The 19,153-nt window shown below is 37.5% G+C and overlaps 2 protein-coding genes across 2 annotated transcripts in view; one reads left to right on the forward strand and one right to left on the reverse strand.

The window, feature by feature from the left end:
• Positions 1-19,153, reverse strand: part of LOC101491599 (ribonuclease II, chloroplastic/mitochondrial) — a 30,461-nt gene that overhangs the window by 2,920 nt on the left and 8,388 nt on the right. Inside the window, exons 9-13 of the mRNA XM_073369520.1 lie at positions 10,730-10,792; positions 10,526-10,632; positions 10,296-10,445; positions 1,339-1,498; positions 146-541 (exon numbers count right to left, since the gene is read on the reverse strand). Coding sequence (XP_073225621.1) covers positions 146-541; positions 1,339-1,498; positions 10,296-10,445; positions 10,526-10,632; positions 10,730-10,792 — 876 coding nt within the window. The remainder of the gene's footprint in view (positions 1-145; positions 542-1,338; positions 1,499-10,295; positions 10,446-10,525; positions 10,633-10,729; positions 10,793-19,153) is intronic.
• Positions 2,327-3,682, forward strand: LOC101513520 (uncharacterized). Its single transcript, XM_073370194.1, has 3 exons — positions 2,327-2,626; positions 2,719-3,286; positions 3,571-3,682. Exons 1-3 carry the CDS (start codon positions 2,327-2,329, stop codon positions 3,606-3,608), a joined length of 906 nt encoding a protein of 301 aa, XP_073226295.1. The 3' UTR covers positions 3,609-3,682.

The following is a 19,153-nucleotide window of genomic DNA, read 5'->3' on the forward strand; positions in this document are numbered from 1 at the left end:
TAAAATGTTTTTTGTTTCTTTCATCTAGTTTCTTTCAATTTCCTTATTATTACTGATTTCCTAAACCATTTCTTAGCAGGCATTTAGAAGCATCAAGGCATGTAATCTTTTGTAATTTGCAATTGAAAGATCGAAAGCAACATACCTGATAATGAGCTAGAAGATCCAAATATCTACGAATGGGAGAGGTAAATTGAACATAACCAGGAATTCCCAAAACCCCATGGCGTGCTGGCTTCCTGAAATCAATTTCGGCGGCACGCATTACCTTGACTAGGGCAAAGCTCCGAACAGGACCTTCTGGAAGATGGGAAAATTCCGAAAGATTTATATCTGATTGGGGTTGTCCCCTGTAGGGTAAAGGAATGTTATTCAGAGATCCAAATGTAGCTACAGCTTCACCACAGAGTACCATCATCTCAGTGACTAATCGCATTGCAGGGTCTGCCTGGTTTTCCACATAAATGTTTATTGATGGCTCTGGATCTTCTGGATTAGGCACTTTAATGCGAGTTTCTAATGTTGCTGTCTCGACTGCGCCCTTAACAAAGGAAGACAAAGGAAATCCTAAAATATCAGAGGCTAAAAATTCTCAATATCTTCAACTGACTAAAATATTCTTATAATAAATAGCTAATTCCACAAGTCATAATGCCATTTAGGATCGACAAATGTGGATATCAATTATTGAGCCATATTTATACTCTAAGCATTCAGCTAAAACTATTGTTCAATAGACAGACCCATAGATATTCAGTTTTTCACACAAACTTCTATCTTTAAAACACTCCTGGCCTCCCAGTACATTATAGATACTTACCTATCTATGAAGCTAGTCTAAAGTGATTTGAAGTAATGCAAATAAATAAGTAAAAACAGCATCCATTTTAAGCATGCTATCATTTAACGATATTGTGGTATTGTTTAATAACAAAATTTAAAAAGATAAAATACAACAAATTTCATCACATATTAGAAAGTAATGAAATTTTAAGATCCATGGGATAGACAAAAACTCCTGAGGGCCCAGAAATTAAATAACAATATTGTTGGATGATTAAAGTAACAGGTTTCAAGTGAAGCTTTATTTAGGCCGTTCAGAACCTGAAAAGTTATTGATTATTAATAAGAGATGATGCCAAGTGGAAGATCTTCCTCAAATGTTTTTTTTTTTTTTTTGCTTTTATCAAATGTTTTTTAGTTTCTCTTTCAACAACAAAATTCCAAACTTACATAATATAACCTAAGAAGCAACTCCCTTTATCAAAAGGACCAAAGAAAAACCTTAAAAACATAAAATATTACAAGTCAGAGTCAAATAAAGAAACAAAAGCCTACCTGCTGGCGACGCCAATTTAAACGAAGGTTTGCAGCCTCAGACAAAATTCTGAGTTCAGCCTCCTCCTGAAGGTTCAAATGGAGTAGCTCGGATGCAGCCTCATATGTGAGCATGTATGTTGGTTTAATCACTGAATTGAAAACTGAACATTCTGCAATGCTATTAAACGCACAAAGAACATTATTAATAGAAGGCCATCTCCGAAATGTGAATCAGGAAATAAATAATAATTTATAATTATATTTATCAGCTTTCCTAAAATTAGTTAGACAAATCAGGATTTGATTTGATCCTCTTAATTTGTAATTATTAAATATAAATGTTGTAACGATTATTTATACCGAGAAATATCAAAGCAAAAAGGGCATCAAACCCTATTTTCTGACATGGTATCAGCAGGTTCGATCAAACCTGTGAGATTCTAGTTTATCGTGGGGTTTATTCAGCGACACACCACTAAGTTGCTCTCGAAATCTCGCACTCGTCTTTGCTGCTCTTGGTTCTTGTTTGTCTCCCAGTCCCTTTAGCGTATCCTCATCGTCGTTGTTCATAGATCCTTGTCCGACTATTGGTTTCGTGTGTTACTCGCTGCTGAGGTTGAGATCGTGATTCTTGATTCGTTTTTGGGTTGTCCTTGCTTGAGCGTGTTACTCGTTGCTGCTGCTTGGTCGATTGTCATCGTGATTCCGTCTGCCTCTCGTTGTGAGCATGTCTCTCTGCTGATGCTCTGTTTCTGCGTTGCTGCTCCTGCTCTGTTTCTGCGTTGCTGCTCCTGCTCTGTTTCTGCGTTGCTGCTCCTGCTCTGTTTCTGCGTTGCTGCTCCTGCTCTGTTTCTGTACTGCTGCTCCTGCTCTGTTTCTGTATTGCTGCCCTGTTTCTCTGCTGCTGCTTGTTTACGGAGCTTTTTCAATTTAGTCTGAATCTATTTTTTAATTAATTTTTTTTTTGCAAAAAAAAAAAAAACATTATTTTTTTACGTACAATAGCATGACTTCTGAAAAAGAAAGAGACAACTTTTGTGTTCGTTTTACTGGCAAGAATTACGCTGCTTGGGAATTTCAATTCAAAATGTATGTTAAAGGAAAAGGATTATGGAGTCACCTTGATGGGGTTTCGAAGGCACCGATAGAGAAAACTGCCTTAGATGCGTGGGAAATCAAAGATGCTCAGATTATTTCTTGGATTCTCAATACTATTGATCCTCATATGATCAATAATTTGCGCTCTTTTTCAACTGCTCAAGAAATGTGGAACTATTTGAAGCATATCTATAACCAAGACAATACGGTCAACGTTTTCATTTGGAGCTAGAGTTAGCCAACTACAAACAAGGTAATTTGTCAATTCAAGAATATTATTCTGAATTTTTGAATTTATAGACAAAACACTCTGCTATTCTATTTGCTGCGGTTCCCAAGACTTCTCTCGCGGATGTCCAAGCTGTGTACGACACTAGCAAGCGGGATCAATTTCTCATGAAACTTCGTCCAGAATTTGAGGTTGTTAGAGGTGCTTTGCTGAACAGAAATCTTGTTCCTTCTTTGTATACATGTGTTGGTGAACTTCTCCGAGAGGAACAACGTCTCTTTACTCAAGGAACCATGTCTCATGATGTTGTCACTTCTGAACCTATTGCATATGCTGCTCAAAGCCGAGGTAAAGGTCGTGATATGCGACAAGTCCAATGTTTCTCGTGTAAACAGTTTGGACATGTCGCTCGTAGTTGTAATATGAAATTTTGTAATTATTGCAAGAAGCACGGTCATATTATCTCTGATTGTCCCACACGCCCTCCACGACCAACACAACATTCTGTGCAGGCATTCCATGCCACTAAGAGCTCTGCAATTGGTCCTTCCATTCCTAGTGCCTCTAATGGTGGTGCTCTACAGCCCGAAATGATTCAACAAATGGTACTTTCTGCTCTTTCAGCCTTGGGAATTCAGGGTAAGTCTTCTAATGTTTCGAATCCATGGTTTCTTGATTCTGGTGCATCCAATCACATGACGGGTTCTTCTAAATTCTTGCACAATTTACATTCTTATCATGGTAATCAGAAAATTCAAATTGCTGATGGTAATACTATTTCTATCACTAATGTTGGTGATATCAACTCTGATTTTCGGGATGTGCTTGTATCACCTGGACTTGCTTCCAATTTATTGTCTGTTGGACAATTGGTGGACAACAATTGTAATGTTAATTTTTCTCGTGATGGTTGTCTTGTGCAGGAGCAGGTGTCGGGGAAGGTGATCGCGAAGGGGCCTAAAGTGGGAAGATTGTTTCCACTTCAATTTATTTTCAATCATTTATCTCTTGCTTGTAATAGTGTTTTGAATTCTTCTGTTTTGTCTCATTTAGTTAAAACTGGTTTATTGGGAAATAAAAATGTTGTTTCTAATGCCTCTGTGCCATGTTCTGTTTGCAAATTGGCTAAAAGTAAAACACTTCCTTTTCCGTCTAGTGCTCATCGTGCTACCACGTGTTTTGAGATGATTCATAGTGATGTATGGGGACTGTCTCCTGTAACTTCTCATGCTCACTATAAATATTTTGTCACATTTATTGATGATTACAGTCGTTTTACTTGGATATATTTTCTTCGGTCCAAATCTGAAGTGTTTTCTATGTTTAAGAAATTTCTAACATATGTTGAAACTCAATTTCAAACAAGTGTTAAAATTTTTCGCTCTGACTCTGGTGGTGAGTATATGTCTCATGAGTTTCAGGAGTATCTTCAGCAAAAAGCTATCTTGTCTCAACGATCATGTCCAAATACCCTCCAACAAAATGGAATGGCAGAACGTAAGAATCGTCATTTGCTTGATGTAACGCGCACCTTACTTCTTCAAGCTTCTGTACCATCTCGATTTTGGGTGGAGGCTCTTTCCACAGCTGTCTTCCTGATCAATCGTCTTCCTTCTAAAGTTATTGATCTTGACTCCCCTTTTTTTCGTCTTTTTAAAATTCAGCTTCATTATAGTGATTTACATACTTTTGGATGTGCGTGTTTTGTTCACCTACCTCCATTTGAAAGACATAAACTTGGAGCGCAATCTGCTCAATGCGCATTTATGGGGTATAGTAACTCTCATAAGGGTTTTGTGTGTTATGATGCTTCTAACCAGCGCTTTCAAGGTATTTTGTCTCAACGATCATGTCCAAATACCCCCCAACAAAATGGAATGGCAGAACGTAAGAATCGTCATTTGCTTGATGTAACGCGCACCTTGCTTCTTCAAGCTTCTGTACCATCTCGATTTTGGGTGGAGGCTCTTTCCACAGCTGTCTTCCTGATTAATCGTCTTCCTTCTACAGTTATTTATCTTGACTCCCTTTTTTTTCGTCTTTTTAAAATTCAGCCTGATTATAGTGATTTACATACTTTTGGATGTGTGTGTTTTGTTCACCTACCTCCATTTGAAAGACATAAACTTGGAGCGCAATCTGCTCAATGCGCATTTATGGGGTATAGTAACTCTCATAAGGGTTTTGTGTGTTATGATGTTTCTAACCAGCGCTTTCGCATTTCTAGGAACGTAACATTTTTTTATAATCAATTTATGTTTCACTGTCTTTCTCATGCCATGAATGATATTGCTATTCTTCCCAATTTTTCTACTATGCCTCAATCTATAGAACGTTTTAAACCAGGAAATGTATATGTTAGAAAACACAAACAACAGGTTATAACCCCCCTTCTCGACCCTGATCCGCCACCTGATCCTGTTGCCTGTTGCACCACGACGTTCTAGTAGAGCGTCTCGCGCACCCGATAGATATTCACCAGACAGGTATAATTCCTCACATGCTTCTTTGTCTGCATCTTTCTCTAGCATATCTATTCCTACTTGTTACTCACAGGCTATTAAAGATGTGCGCTGGATAAAAGCAATGAATGAGGAACTTCAGGCTCTTCAAGAGAATTTCACATGGGATATTGTCTCTTGTCCTCCTCATATCAAACCCATAGGTTGTAAATGGGTGTATTCTATTAAATTGAATTCTGATGGGTCCTTGAATCGGTACAAGGCTCGATTGGTTGCCTTAGGAAACAAACAGGAATATGGAATTGATTATGATGAGACATTTGCATCGGTAGACAAAATGACAACTGTTCGCACTATACTCTCTATAGCTGCTTCTAATGGGTGCACTCTTTATCAAATGGATGTGAAGAATGCATTTCTTCACGGTGATCTCATTGAAGATATTTATATGACTCCTCCTCAAGGTCTATTTTCTTCATCTCATGGTGTGTGCAAGCTCAAACGCTCTTTATATGGTTTAAAACAAGCACCTAGAGCATGTATGAGAAATTTCGTTCCACTTTACTTGGTTTCTCCTTCATTCAGAGTCAACATGACTCCTCTTTATTTATTCATCACACATTTACAGGCATTGTTCTACTCCTCCTTTATGTTGATGATATGGTTATTACTGGATCTGACCAGGCATTTATCCAAGAACTTAAACATCAATTGCAAACTGCATTTCATATGAAAGATCTTGGAAACTTGCAGTATTTCCTTGGCCTTGAGGTTCATTCTACCTCAAAGGGTATATTTCTTCATCAACATAAGTATGCGACAGACCTTATTTCTATGGCGGGCCTACAATCAGCTAATCCGGTAGATACTCCTCTTGAGGTTAATGTGAAATATCACCGCGATAAGGGTGATCTATTGTCGGATTCCTTATTGTATCGACAACTTGTGGGTAGTCTTAATTATTTGACAACTACTCGCCCTGACATATCATTTGTTGTTCAACAAGTAAGTCAGTTCATGCACTCTCCTCGCCACCTTCACTTGGCAGCAGTTCGTCGCATAATTTGCTATTTGCTAGGTACCTCTCAACGAGGTCTCTTCTTTCCCATTGGCACAGTTCCCAAATTGATTGCCTATAGTGATGCTGATTGGGCAGGGTGTCCCGACACTCGGCGATCAGTCACCGGTTGGTGCATGTTTCTCGGTTCTTCACTGATATCATGGAAAAGTAAGAAACAAACAAGAGTCTCTAAATCCTCTACAGAATCAGAGTATCGTGCTATGTCTACTGCTTGTTCTGAGATGATTTGGCTTCGTGATCTTTTGGCTGAACTTGGATTCCCTCAAACAGAGCCGACGTCTCTCTATGCCGACAATACAAGTGCTATTCAAATTGTTGCAAATCCTTTTTTTCATGAGCGCACCAAACATATTGAAGTAGATTGTCACTCTATCCGTGAGGCTATGATAATCAGATTATATCCATCCCTCACATCAATACTCAGCTTCAAGTTGCAGACATTCTTACCAAAGTTGTTACTCGCTCGCGCCATCAGTTTCTAGTTAGCAAATTGATGCTTCTTGACCAGCCGCATCAATTTGAGGGGGGATGTGAATCAGGAAATAAATAATAATTTATAATTATATTTATCAGCTTTCCTAAAATTAGTTAGACAAATCAGGATTTGATTTGATCCTCTTAATTTGTAATTATTAGATATAAATGTTGTAACGATTATTTATACCGAGAAATATCAAAGAAAAAAGGGCATCAAACCCTATTTTCTGACACGAAAATCATAATCGTAACTGTTATTATTGTTGAGACTTTCTTTGTATCCTCTGCGTAAATATTCCCTTTCCTAATTTGCCTCTTTTCTTGTATATATTATCTCAATGCAATAATTCCCCTCTTTTCTGTATATATTTTTTCTATGTAATTAGTAAATTAGGAAACATTATAGGCTGTATTAGATGATTTAGCCCTTATAATTAAGGGATTCAAAGTTCACACATATCCTTATAAATGTACACAGCCAGAATCAATCTCAAGCAATTAGGTACCAATTTTGGTATCTATTAATGTAATTCAAGTCAGAATCAGAGCTCGCATCTTGTGGGTGTGAAGCCTTGAAGTCCTAATTATTTCCTATCCTATCCTATGACATGCGGAAGAAAATTCATGGTGTACACCCTGTTCGGCCTTTACAGTGCAGTTTACACTTCATATGACCCATCACGACCTCCAACATTTTAATAGAGCAAACTTTTGAATCGTGATTATCTCACCAAGATGGTAAACAAGCTTAGCAACATGTAGTGTATCGTGACCTTCTGAATGAATTTTCCAAAACCAAAATCTGACAAATCTCAATGTCTCCATAGTGAAAGTTTCATTGATCGCTTAATGTGGTCCCCTTATCTAGAGGCTATGTCAGGAGTTGGCTGGCTTTCAACCAGGCTCAGAATCTTCTGTCTTTCTAGGCCAACATGAAGGTCGAAGTTGTGGTCAAGGAATAGGAGTGAGAGGTCTTAGACTTGTTAGTTGTCCATAGATCTCACACTCTAAACATATGGGACACACTCAAAATAAGTGTTATCAATTTGGATTTCCAAAGAAGTCAACATATGTTGCTTACTCTCATCCACCTACTGAAAAACAGATTGAATCAAGCACTGGAAGCCATATATTTTGCCAGGCGTTGGACATGAGTGGTATCTCAAACTCAAGACAACCCAGCTAACTTCGGACATGAGTGGTATCTCAAACTCAAGACAACCCAGCTAACTTCAGTAGGTGTAGGACTCTGTTATTAGGAACCCAAGAATTGGATTACAAAGAAACACTTATTAAGAAATAGGAGAGAAATCTCTACTCCAAGGTTTTCCACTTCACAATAGAGTATCTACTCTATTCAAAACTTTACAATATTTGAATCCTATTCTAACTTCATAACTCCCTGTTTATACACAATAGTCCTAACTACCTCATTAACTAACTAACAACAATCAACTACTTTAACTACTCTAATATCTATTTTATTATATCCTAACATTACATCGCTCCTCAAAATAATCTAGTCCTCAAGGTTGACAAATAATATATTCTTCTTATAGGTGTAATACTTGATAACATGCATTGGCTTCCTTTTTCCCTTCAACATATTCATTAAAATTGAGATGCCGACACCCTCTTGCATCATGCTCCCATTAAAATTATTGCCGCTTGTATTGTATCCCACCAATGTACGGAGAAAGTATCGGCACTTTCATGCAGCATACTCTCACTTGTATTGTTGCCATCTGCATCCCACACTTGTAGGGAGTAAGTTCTGGCAATATTATGTAGTAGACTCCTCTTTGGCGTCTTTTGTATATTTAGTTCATAACCCACCCTGAAATGTTGAGCAACTTTGTGATCCACTGCGTTTTGAACTAACACTTGCTCCTCTCTAACCTTTTTCTTTCTGCAGAATTTCTCCTTCATCTCATCATATTTGGTTTTCCTTTTCACTAGTTTTCTCTTAGCATATAGACAGCCCTACTGTTGTCACAGTTGCATAGAAATCTCCAAGCCCTCATCTTACGACCTTTCACATCTTTTCCTCACAAGTAATTTTTTTGTTGTCTCTCTCACTTGTCATCCGCTTCCAACATGAATCTTGGGTTCTTCTACATAGCTAAAAAATTATCACTTTTCTCAAAACTATCACAACTCAAACTCTCAAACCACATCACACTTGTTGATGATTCTAAAGAAAATGTTACAGACATTGGTCAAGCCACCCACTTTCCTTCATTGTCTTCAAATTTTTATCTTTTGTGCCTCGTTACCCTTTTCATTTAGTTTCAGTCAATCAACTCACCTGTACTATTGATTTTTCTATCACTTATACTACCAAATATTTTGGAATACAAGACAGATGATTGACACAGTGCAGGATATTAATCACAGCATGATCTCTATTATTTCCAGTCTCTGTCTTTTGTTGCAAGCTGTACTACAAATGTCCTTCGTTTTGGTTTAGTTCATCTAAGCCTAAATTGATTGACGAAATTGGTCCCCAATCGCTCTCATTTACAGTCTTTTGAGTGTGAATCATATCAACATGGTAAACGTGTTTGGGATGCCATTCCATGTGAAGTTCGTTGTCAGGAAAGATCTACTTTTTGATTTTATTCATCATGATGCGTCAGGTTCAATTCCATTTTACGATTGTTAGATACTTCGTTAATCTCATTGATGGTTTTCAACACATGTGGATTTTCCAAATGAAAGAAAGTTTCGACTATTCCATATATTCCAAATTTTGTAGTGAAATTAGAAGTTTGTTTGAGCATTCTATTCAAATTTTGCAAAAGTGATAATGCAAAAAAAAAAAAAATAATAAGATTAGTCCTTTACTTTTTTTATAACATCTCAAAGATTGACTTTCCAATCTACTGCCCATATGCTCTTCATTGCAAAAAAAATATATCGTCATATCATTGAAACTACTGGTAACTTTTTGATAGATGTCATGTCAGTGCACTATTAAAATTTGGGTATTGTGTTTTGCTACACTTCTGATTTATTTACTGTTGAAGTTGTGGGATTTTAGATAAAAGGAGGAAATAAAATAATAAGGGTTTGAATATTATCGATAATGGCTTTATGACTACGTGATTACAAAAGACTCAATACTAATCTCTATTTATAGAGAACATAGACTCAATCCTAAATCAAGAACAAATCATAATAATAATGAGAGATATTCTAAGATATCTCTATGATTATAAATTGATCATAGGAAATAACTCAAGATACTCTAATATCATATAATAAATATTATAAAATATTTTCTAATATTCTAAACACTCCCACTCAACTCCTTTGATGTCACCTTACTTGTACTTCTGTATTTCCTTAATAATAGAAGGATTTATTTCCGTGTTTTTCGGTTTTAGGACAGATTTCATTTCCCTTAAATCTAGAATAAATATTGATAGAATTTATTTACATTATGGTAAATGTCGTACATTTTTGGATCGTCAAAAATAATATTCAGATTTTTCATCTTTTCTCTATTTCAAGTTAATGTATTACTATGAGAAATATAGCAATGTTGAGTGGATTTTGATGTTATATTACTGGTGTCTTCGGGTGAATTATTACCACAACATGCAATCGACCAATCTAACTTTACCTGCCATCGTTATGCAGCACGACTGATACAGTAACAGCATTACAATGCTCCCCTTGTCTCAAACTCATAGCTTCCATGGCAAGATTTTCGGGAAACATAGAATATGTAGCAGTGGGCAAGAAAACAGAAGTTCCTCTTCTCATAGCCTCCCTGCATGCCATGAAGAATAATAAGTAAAAACATGATGCCAAACATTTAATAAAAGGTCGCTTTGAACGTCAGCCACATACCTATCCACAATACTTCCAGGTTGAACATATATAGTTGGGTCTGCAACATGTATCAAAATTTTAATTCGACCATCTTGCAACTTTGTCGCACTCAAAGCATCATCAAGCTGCATATTATTGGTTAGTTAGTAAAATGTTAGGGTCCCAAAAATAAATGGAGCAACGCTTATCAATAGGACCAAAAGAAAATGATTGATTGATCACCTCATCAGCTTCATCAACATCAATGGCATAGACCTTCAGGTCAGTTAGGTTCTTCCTGTTAATCTAGACATAGTGAAGCACAAAATAATTATCTTACTGCAAAACTATTGAGATATGTTCAAGTAACAATCATAATATTCAAAGCAATTACAGCAGTTTGGTACATGTACACTGAAAAAAGAGGGTAGGACCTTAGGAGGATGCAAGACAAAGTATAAGAGGAGATATGTATGGACTTTGCTGTGGGTCTTCCACAATCAAAAGGTTTCAAGGCCACCATATTTGAGGTGGTAGATAGGTTGTCAAAAAACAGCACTTCATTCCCTTGAAGCAACCTTATACAGCAAGATTGGTGGCGTCAGATTATACTAAGAGGTGGTGAGACTACATTGGGTTTTATACTAAATGTTAGTAATTCTAGTCAATACAACTTCCTAGACATTGAATGCAATTATTGCAACATCGTTATAAATAGAAAGGTGTGTGGTCTCATTAGACATAAGAAACGCACTAAATTACTCATATTTTACATGGTATCAAAGCAGCTTCTGATTTTGTGACCTGTCTCTGCGCTTCACTACCGCTGTCGGCGGTGTCATTTGCCGCTGGCAGCACCATAACCACCGTTTTTCATAGTTTTTCCACAGTTTTGTCCTTTTTCTTACACTGTTACAGTTGTGCCAACACCAGCTGCCCCTTTTCCAGTGTGACCCACTGCCTAAAACCACCACAGACTGCTACGCAATCCTCCAACGAGCACAGCGGTGCATTTTCCATCGCCAATATGAATCATATTAGTGGTGCCTTTTATTCCTACCGGCGATCAAAATGGTGGAGACTCTATTCCCAAATATGAACCATATTGGTGGTGCATTTTATTCCCACCAACGATCAATCAGGTGTTGCCTCTTTTCTCACACATGAATCATTAATGGTGCCTTTTCTTCTCATCGATTATCATCTTGATGGTGAGTTATGTTGGTTATGACTCACACTAGCCCAACAAATTAGTTTCAATTTTTGTGAGCAAATGTATTGATGTAACAAGCTTAAAGCATAGTAAGTTTTAGCTTGAGGGGGAGTGTTAAAATTCAATGTATGTTTTAATTATTCCTTGATTGTACAACATCCTAGACTAATTGTTGGTAGTCCTAATCAATACAACTTCTTAGGCATTGAATGTAATTATTGCAGCATCATTATAAATAGAAAGGTATGTATTAGACACACAATGAAACACACATAAATTACTCATATGTTACACTTTCTATGGCAGGCCTCCCCCAATGGTGATTTGTTTTTTGTCAAGGGAGATTAAGGTGGAAGAATTTTAAAGGGAATTAAGGGATAAAGATGAGGTGCTACATCAGCTCAGGTATCACTTGCAATGAGCTTAAAACCAAATGAAGACTTATGCTGACCGAGGAAGGAAGGATTTGAGTTTTGAGGTAGGTGAATGGGTGTTTCGTGTTTCTTAATCTCCGACCATGCAGACAGCAGACCATGGGGGCTAGGATCAGCCCCAAATTCGCTCCTAGGTTTTATGGACCTCTTCAGGTACTTGAAGGGGTTGGGGCAGTGACTTACAGGATTCAACTTCCACCTTCTGCTTGCATTCATCCTATTTATCATGTCTCCTTGCTTAAGAAGGTTGTTGGCAAGTATAGGGTGGAACCTGAACTTCCTCAAGGTCTGGAAGGAGATGCAGCTAACCCACAGGAGCCTGCTGCTACAGTTCTGGTTACCATGTTATTTCCAAGAATGGTGAAACTGTGAGTCAGTTACTGGTACAATGGAAGGTTAAAATTGTGGATTGGGCTTCCTGAGAAGAGGAGTTCAATATTCAAAGCCAATTGCTCAAGTTCAGACTTGAGGACAAGTCTGTTATTCAACAAGTGGGCAATGGTAGGACCATACCCGAGCCACTGAGCTCTAATGGGCTGTTACTGCAGCAGCCACCTGGGCCCAAGGAATGGAGGGTTTATATCAGGAGAAATAGGAAGGGAGTGAGAAAGAATGTTGAGGTCCCAAAGAGAGGAATGGAATGACTTGTATGGAAGGAGAATTTAGTTACAAGGGAGTGTGAGGCAAGAGAGGCATGCAAAGTATATTCACCACTATCATAAATGCAAAGTAGAATTTAATGAATTGGAAGTGGTGAACATTTAAAGGGTACAATTGTTAAAAAAGTAATTAATATTACATTGGAAACTAATTGACATTCATTTAGGATTAAATTTGTTTTGTAAATGTGACACTCATTATGAGATGGAGGGAGTAGTTTGTTAGAGCAGAGAGCATTTGGCCTCTGTGGAGCTATCTGTGGCAGGGAATTGATATTCCTTTCAATTTTTGTTTTTCTGTTTGCCGAGTAAAGAAGCATAGCATATTCACCATAATTCTTTCTTTCTGTTCTTTCCATTATGGCTTTACATCAAAATTGGGTATATGGATCAAACAATGTCAGTGTCCTATCACAAACCATGTCAAGTGACAAACCATTTAAATCTAAATTTCTTTTAATGGTTTGACCTGTAGTTTTTCTAAGTTTCTATCAGTCTCTCACTATTGAACAACACTCCACCTGATGTACTCTCCTTTAAGCCATCAATAGGTCTTCTCCGCACACAACCAAACTTCCTAAGGTAAGACTTGACCCTTTTATCCATAAAAGGTACTACCTCAGCTTTCTCTAATGCTCTTATATCAACAACATTGAGCCCCTTCTAATGTTGGCTCTTTGTTGCGTTGGACTCAACCCTAAGCAGCATCACATCTTAGGTGCAATAGTTGTGCAATAAAATTTTCTCTTAAGCTCATTTTCACTTTTGTGTTGTAAAACACTCCTTTATTTCATCAAACCCACTTGAATGCATCTCTTATTTCCTTGTCATATTTAACAGATCAAATGATTAAATATATTTAGATACCATGCAACTTATAAAATTTAAATATCATATTGACAATCAGCAGTGAATAGTTGACAGTCCAAAACAGTATTTGTAATGACTCATAAACAAACTTTCCTGTTACCCTTTATCTTAGCCATGTATGACAGCATTCAAGGGTCAAAAATTAAGTTGGCATGTATCAATTGTATACTGATACTCTGAGTAAAATTAGGCAATGATTTTGATGGAGGGAGTGCACAGGTATATAAAACCGGCGAAAAATTGATTCATATTGTCAAAATCTGTTTCTATTTTATATCCCTCAATATAGGGATTCGGTTGAATAGGAGTAATAATAGGGATTTAGTTATATATGAGTACTAATAGGGATTTAGTTATATATGAGTACTAATAGGATTTGGTTGTTAAGTAATCTAGTATATATATCTGATGTACTACCAATATAATTCACTCAAGAAATATTTTTACTCTAATTCTTGACATGATATCCGAGCTCTCGATCTTTGAGAGTCTTGCTTCCGCATAAATTTACCGCCTTCATTGCGGTTTTCTTTTTTTCTGAAACTTTAGCCACCTTCATTGTGGCCCTTTTTGCTGCCTTCGTTGCAGCAATTTAAGATTTTTTTTTGCTGCCTTCATTGCAGCAATTTAAGATTTATATATATATCTGATGTACTACCAATATAATTCACTCAAGAAATATTTTTACTCTAATTCTTGACATGATATCAGAGCTCTCGATCTTTGAGAGTCTTGCTTCCGCATAAATTTACCGCCTTCATTGCGGTTTTCTTTTTTTCTGAAACTTTAGCCACCTTCATTGTGGCCCTTTTTGCTGCCTTCGTTGCAGCAATTTAAGATTTTTTTTTGCTGCCTTCATTGCAGCAATTTAAGATTTTTTTTTTTTGCTGCCTTCATTGCAGCAACTTAAGATCCCTTTTTTGCTGCCTTCATTGCAGCTACTTAACATCTGTTAAACGAAGTCTGTTTGTTGCCTTCTTGCTGTTTTTTGTTCTTCATTCATGGCGGGAGAAGGAGTAGTGATTCATAAAGAAACCGAGAATGAAACAGGAAATAAAAAATTTCAAGCCGAATTGCAAAACCTCTCATCCATTCACAAGTTGAATGGGAAGAACTATTTGAAGTGGTCTCAAATTGTGCGCACTTTTTTGAAAGGTAAAGGGATGGCAGAACACTTAACTGATGAACCCCCCAAAGAAACAGATCCCAAATTTAAGAGGTGGGATAAAGAGGATTCTATAATCATGGCATGGTTATGGGATGCAATGACCTCAGAAATCAGTGACACTTGCATGTTTCTCAGCACTGCGAAGAAGATTTGGAAGTCATTAGAAGAGACTTATTCAAAAGCTAAAGATGCTGCCCAAATATACGATGTGAAGGTGAAAACTGTGGCTGCTAAACAGGGAAATAAGACTGTTACTGAGTATGCAAATCATCTCAAAGCTTTGTGGATGGAAATGAATCATTACAGAGCTATAAAAGTCAAGTGTCCAGCAGATGCAGCATTACTCAAGGAGTATATTGAACAGGATAGAGTCTATGATTTTTTGGTGGGACTTAACTCTGATTTTGATCAAGTTAGAGTGCAAATCCTTGGTAAGGAGAAAGTGCCAGGAATTAATGAAGTAGTGGCTATAGTAAGAAGTGAAGAAAGTAGAAGGGGACTAATGTTGACAGTCCCACCTGTAGAAAGCTCAGCAATGATGGTTGACCAAAAGAAAGGAGGAGGAGCCTATGTGGAGAAGAAAGGTGAAGGAGTGTGGTGTACCTATTGCAACAAGCCTCGCCACACTCGTGAAAAATGCTGGAAATTGAACGGGAGACCACTTAATAGAGAGTGGGGCTCTCAAAACCGAGACAAGGAGTGGGGAAAAAAGGAAGGTCAAGCACACATAGCTACAGGTACTAGTGAAGAAAGTCGAGAAGGTATCACGCAACTGAACCAAGATGAGGTAGAAAAGTTGAGATCTTTACTCACTAGTTTGGAGAAACCCACAGGTACTTGCTCTTTGGCACATTCAGGTACGTTTCCATTTTCTTTTGGACTTAATGCTTCAAATATACCCTTTAACCAATATTGGATACTGGATTCTGGAGCCACGGATCACATGACACCCTTACCCACACATTTCTCTACTTATTCACTTTGCCCTAGCAACAAGAAAATATCAATAGCAGATGGTACCCTTATAACTACAGTAGGTCAAGGAGATGTCCAAATAAATCCATCCATAACTCTACGAAATGTCCTCCATATCCCTAAATTGTCCACCAGCCTTATTTCCATTCAAAAACTCACAAAAGACCTATCATGTAATGTTATCTTCTATAACAATTTTTGTGTTTTTCAGGACAAGCATTCGGGGAGGACGATTGGACGTGCTAGAGAATGGAATGGCCTTTATTGTTTGGATAACCAAGATTCCGCTCCAAAGTTATTCAACAACAATAACTCCTTTTTTTCAGAATCAATAAAAACCATTAGGGATAAGATTCTTTTGTACCACTGTCGCCTTAGTCACCCTTCATTTCGAGTCATTAAGCAAATATTTCCTTCTTTTTTTAAGAAATTAGATGTAGAGAGTCTTCACTGTGACGTGTGTGAGCTTGTTAAACACAAGCGTGTACCTTTTCCAATCAGTAATACAATAAGTACTTTTCCGTTTTATTTAATTCATACAGATGTGTGGGGTCCTTCAAATGTTCCAAATATATCATGTGCACGTTGGTTTGTAACCTTTATTGATGATTGTACTCGAGTTACTTGGGTGTATTTATTAAAACAAAAATCTGAAGTCACGTCTATGTTTCTACAGTTCTTCTCCATGATAAAAAAATCAGTTTGGAGTAAGTATTAAGAGGATTAGGTCTGATAATGCTAAAGATTACTTTAACCATGGTCTTAATTATTTCTGTCAAAAAGAGGGCATTATTCATGAGTCCTCATGTGTTAAAACACCCCAACAAAATGGAATAGCTATGTTATTTCAAACTAAGGGTCCTAAAAAATTTTGGGGAGAAGCGGTGTTAACTGCTTCGTACCTCATAAATCGTTTACCTTCTAGTGTCCTTGCCTTCAAAACTCCTATGGAGGCCCTGTCCTCATTCTACCCTAATGTGTCGACCTCCAGTAATCTTACTCCTAGAATATTTGGGTGTGCATCGTTTGTCCATATCCATGGTGATAATAGAGGGAAACTTGATCCTAGAGCCTTAAAATGTATCTTTATCGGGTACTCTTCCATCCAAAAGGGCTACAAATGCTATCATCCACCATGCCAAAAATTATTTGTCTCTCGTGATGTCACCTTCCATGAGCAAGAAAGTTACTTTGGTCAAACTCATCTTCAGGGGGAGAATACCAATAAGGAAGATGAGTCTCTTCTACTTCCTGAATTAACTCTTGAACCAGAAATTGAGATTGAAATTGATTCTGAGAAAGATGGTAATGATGGCGCTAATGTTAGATATGGGAAGAATCTAGTATATACAAGAAGAATAAAGGCCATTCATGAATCTATTCACATCCAAGAGTCCAATCCGACTTTACACGAGGTAACGCCTCTTGATGCTTCAAATTCTAGTGATCCAATTTTTGAATCTTCCCATGCACTAGAATCAGAATCCGACACACCACCAACTTATGATGACCTCCATATCCCAATTGCCCTTAGGAAGAATACTAGGACATGTACCAACAAGCCACTCTACCCTCTATCCAACTACTTATGCTTTGAACAATTCTCACCTACCCATAAAGCCTTCCTCACAAGCTTGAACACTACCACTTTACCTACCTCTCTATCTGAAGCATTGTCTGACATGAAATGGAAACAAGCCATGAACTTGGAAATGGAAGCATTGGACAAGAACGGTACTTGGGATTTTGTCCCTCTACCAAATGGAAAGAAACCTGTAGGATGCAAGTGGGTATACACTATAAAGTACAAGGCTGATGAGTCTATTGAGAGGTATAAGGCAAGGTTGGTAGCTAAAGGATTTACTCAAACATATGAAGTGGATTACTTGGAAACATTTTCTCCGGTTGCAAAAATGAACACCGTCCGAGTAATATTATCTCTAGCAGCTAATTACAGTTGGAACTTGCACCAATTTGATGTAAAAAATGCATTCCTCCATGGAGATCTAGAAGAAGAGATTTATATGGACTTACCTCCTGGATATAGTGAGCATATTGCTGCCAACACCGTTTGTAAGCTAAAGAAGGCTCTATATGGGCTTAAACAATCACCAAGAGCGTGGTTTGGGAGGTTTGCTAAAGTCATGGTGGGTCTAGGCTTCAAACAAAGCCAAGGAGATCATAGCCTCTTTATCAAACACTCTGAGTCAGGGGGAGTAACAGTTTATTGGTATATGTGGACGACATTATAGTGACCGGTGATGATGAAAAGGAGCAACAATTGTTAGGACAACACCTAGCCAAAGAATTTGAGATTAAAACCTTGGGAAACTTGAAGTATTTCTTGGGAATTGAAGTGGTTCACTCTATGAAAGGGATTTTTATATCCCAACAAAAATATATTACAGATCTTCTGCAGGAAACAGGCAAGACAGCATGCAAGCCAGCTAGTCCACCAATCGATCCAAATTTACATTTGGGAAATGCAGAAGAAGACATTGCAGTTGACAAGGAAATGTACCAAAGATTAGTTGGAAGACTCATATATCTGTCACATACTAGACCTGATATTGCATTTGCTGTAAGCCTAGTCAGTCAATTCATGCATCAACCAAAGGAGGTACACTTGCAAGCTGCACTCAGAATCGTGCAATATTTGAAAGGGACCCCAGGAAGAGGAATTTTGTTCAAACGAAATGGAAATGTGAGTCTTGAAGCATATACTGATGCTGACTATGCAGGGTCAATTATAGATAGGAGATCAACCACAGGATATTGCACTTTTCTATGTGGGAATCTTGTGACTTGGAAGAGTAAGAAACAAAGTGTGGTATCCAGATCCAGTGCTGAAGCAGAATTTAGGGCAATGGCACAAGGAATATGTGAATTACTGTGGTTGAAGATCATTTTGGAGGACCTGAAGATAAAGTGGGATAAACCAATGAAACTCTATTGTGATAATAAATCTGCTATTAGCATAGCACATAATCCAGTGCAACATGATAGAACCAAGCATATTGAAGTCGATAGACATTTCATCAAAGAAAAACTCGACAGTGGCCTAATTTGCACTCCATATGTCTCATCCCAAGACAACCTTGCAGATCTTCTAACTAAAGGGCTAAACAGCAGCAACTTTGAAAAAATTGTATCCAAGCTGGGAATGGAGAACATCTATTCACCAGCTTGAGGGGGAGTGTCAAAATCTGTTTCTATTTAATATCCCTCAATATAGGGATTCGGTTGAATAGGAGTAATAATAGGCATTTAGTTATATATGAGTACTAATAGGGATTTAGTTATATATGAGTACTAATAGGGATTTAGTTATATATGAGTACTAATAGG

Source organism: Cicer arietinum, chromosome 6, assembly GCF_000331145.2.
Source record: "Cicer arietinum cultivar CDC Frontier isolate Library 1 chromosome 6, Cicar.CDCFrontier_v2.0, whole genome shotgun sequence".
Taxonomy (NCBI): domain Eukaryota; kingdom Viridiplantae; phylum Streptophyta; class Magnoliopsida; order Fabales; family Fabaceae; genus Cicer; species Cicer arietinum.

Bases quoted from the DNA above. Each gene is read 5' to 3' on its own strand.
- LOC101513520 (XM_073370194.1), top strand. From the start codon at position 2,327: ATGACTTCTGAAAAAGAAAGAGACAACTTTTGTGTTCGTTTTACTGGC. The intron at 2,627-2,718 runs GTCAACGTTTTC...TTGAATTTATAG, and splicing joins TCTATAACCAAGACAATACG to ACAAAACACTCTGCTATTCT. The intron at 3,287-3,570 runs GTAAGTCTTCTA...TGTCTTGTGCAG, and splicing joins TTCAGCCTTGGGAATTCAGG to GAGCAGGTGTCGGGGAAGGT.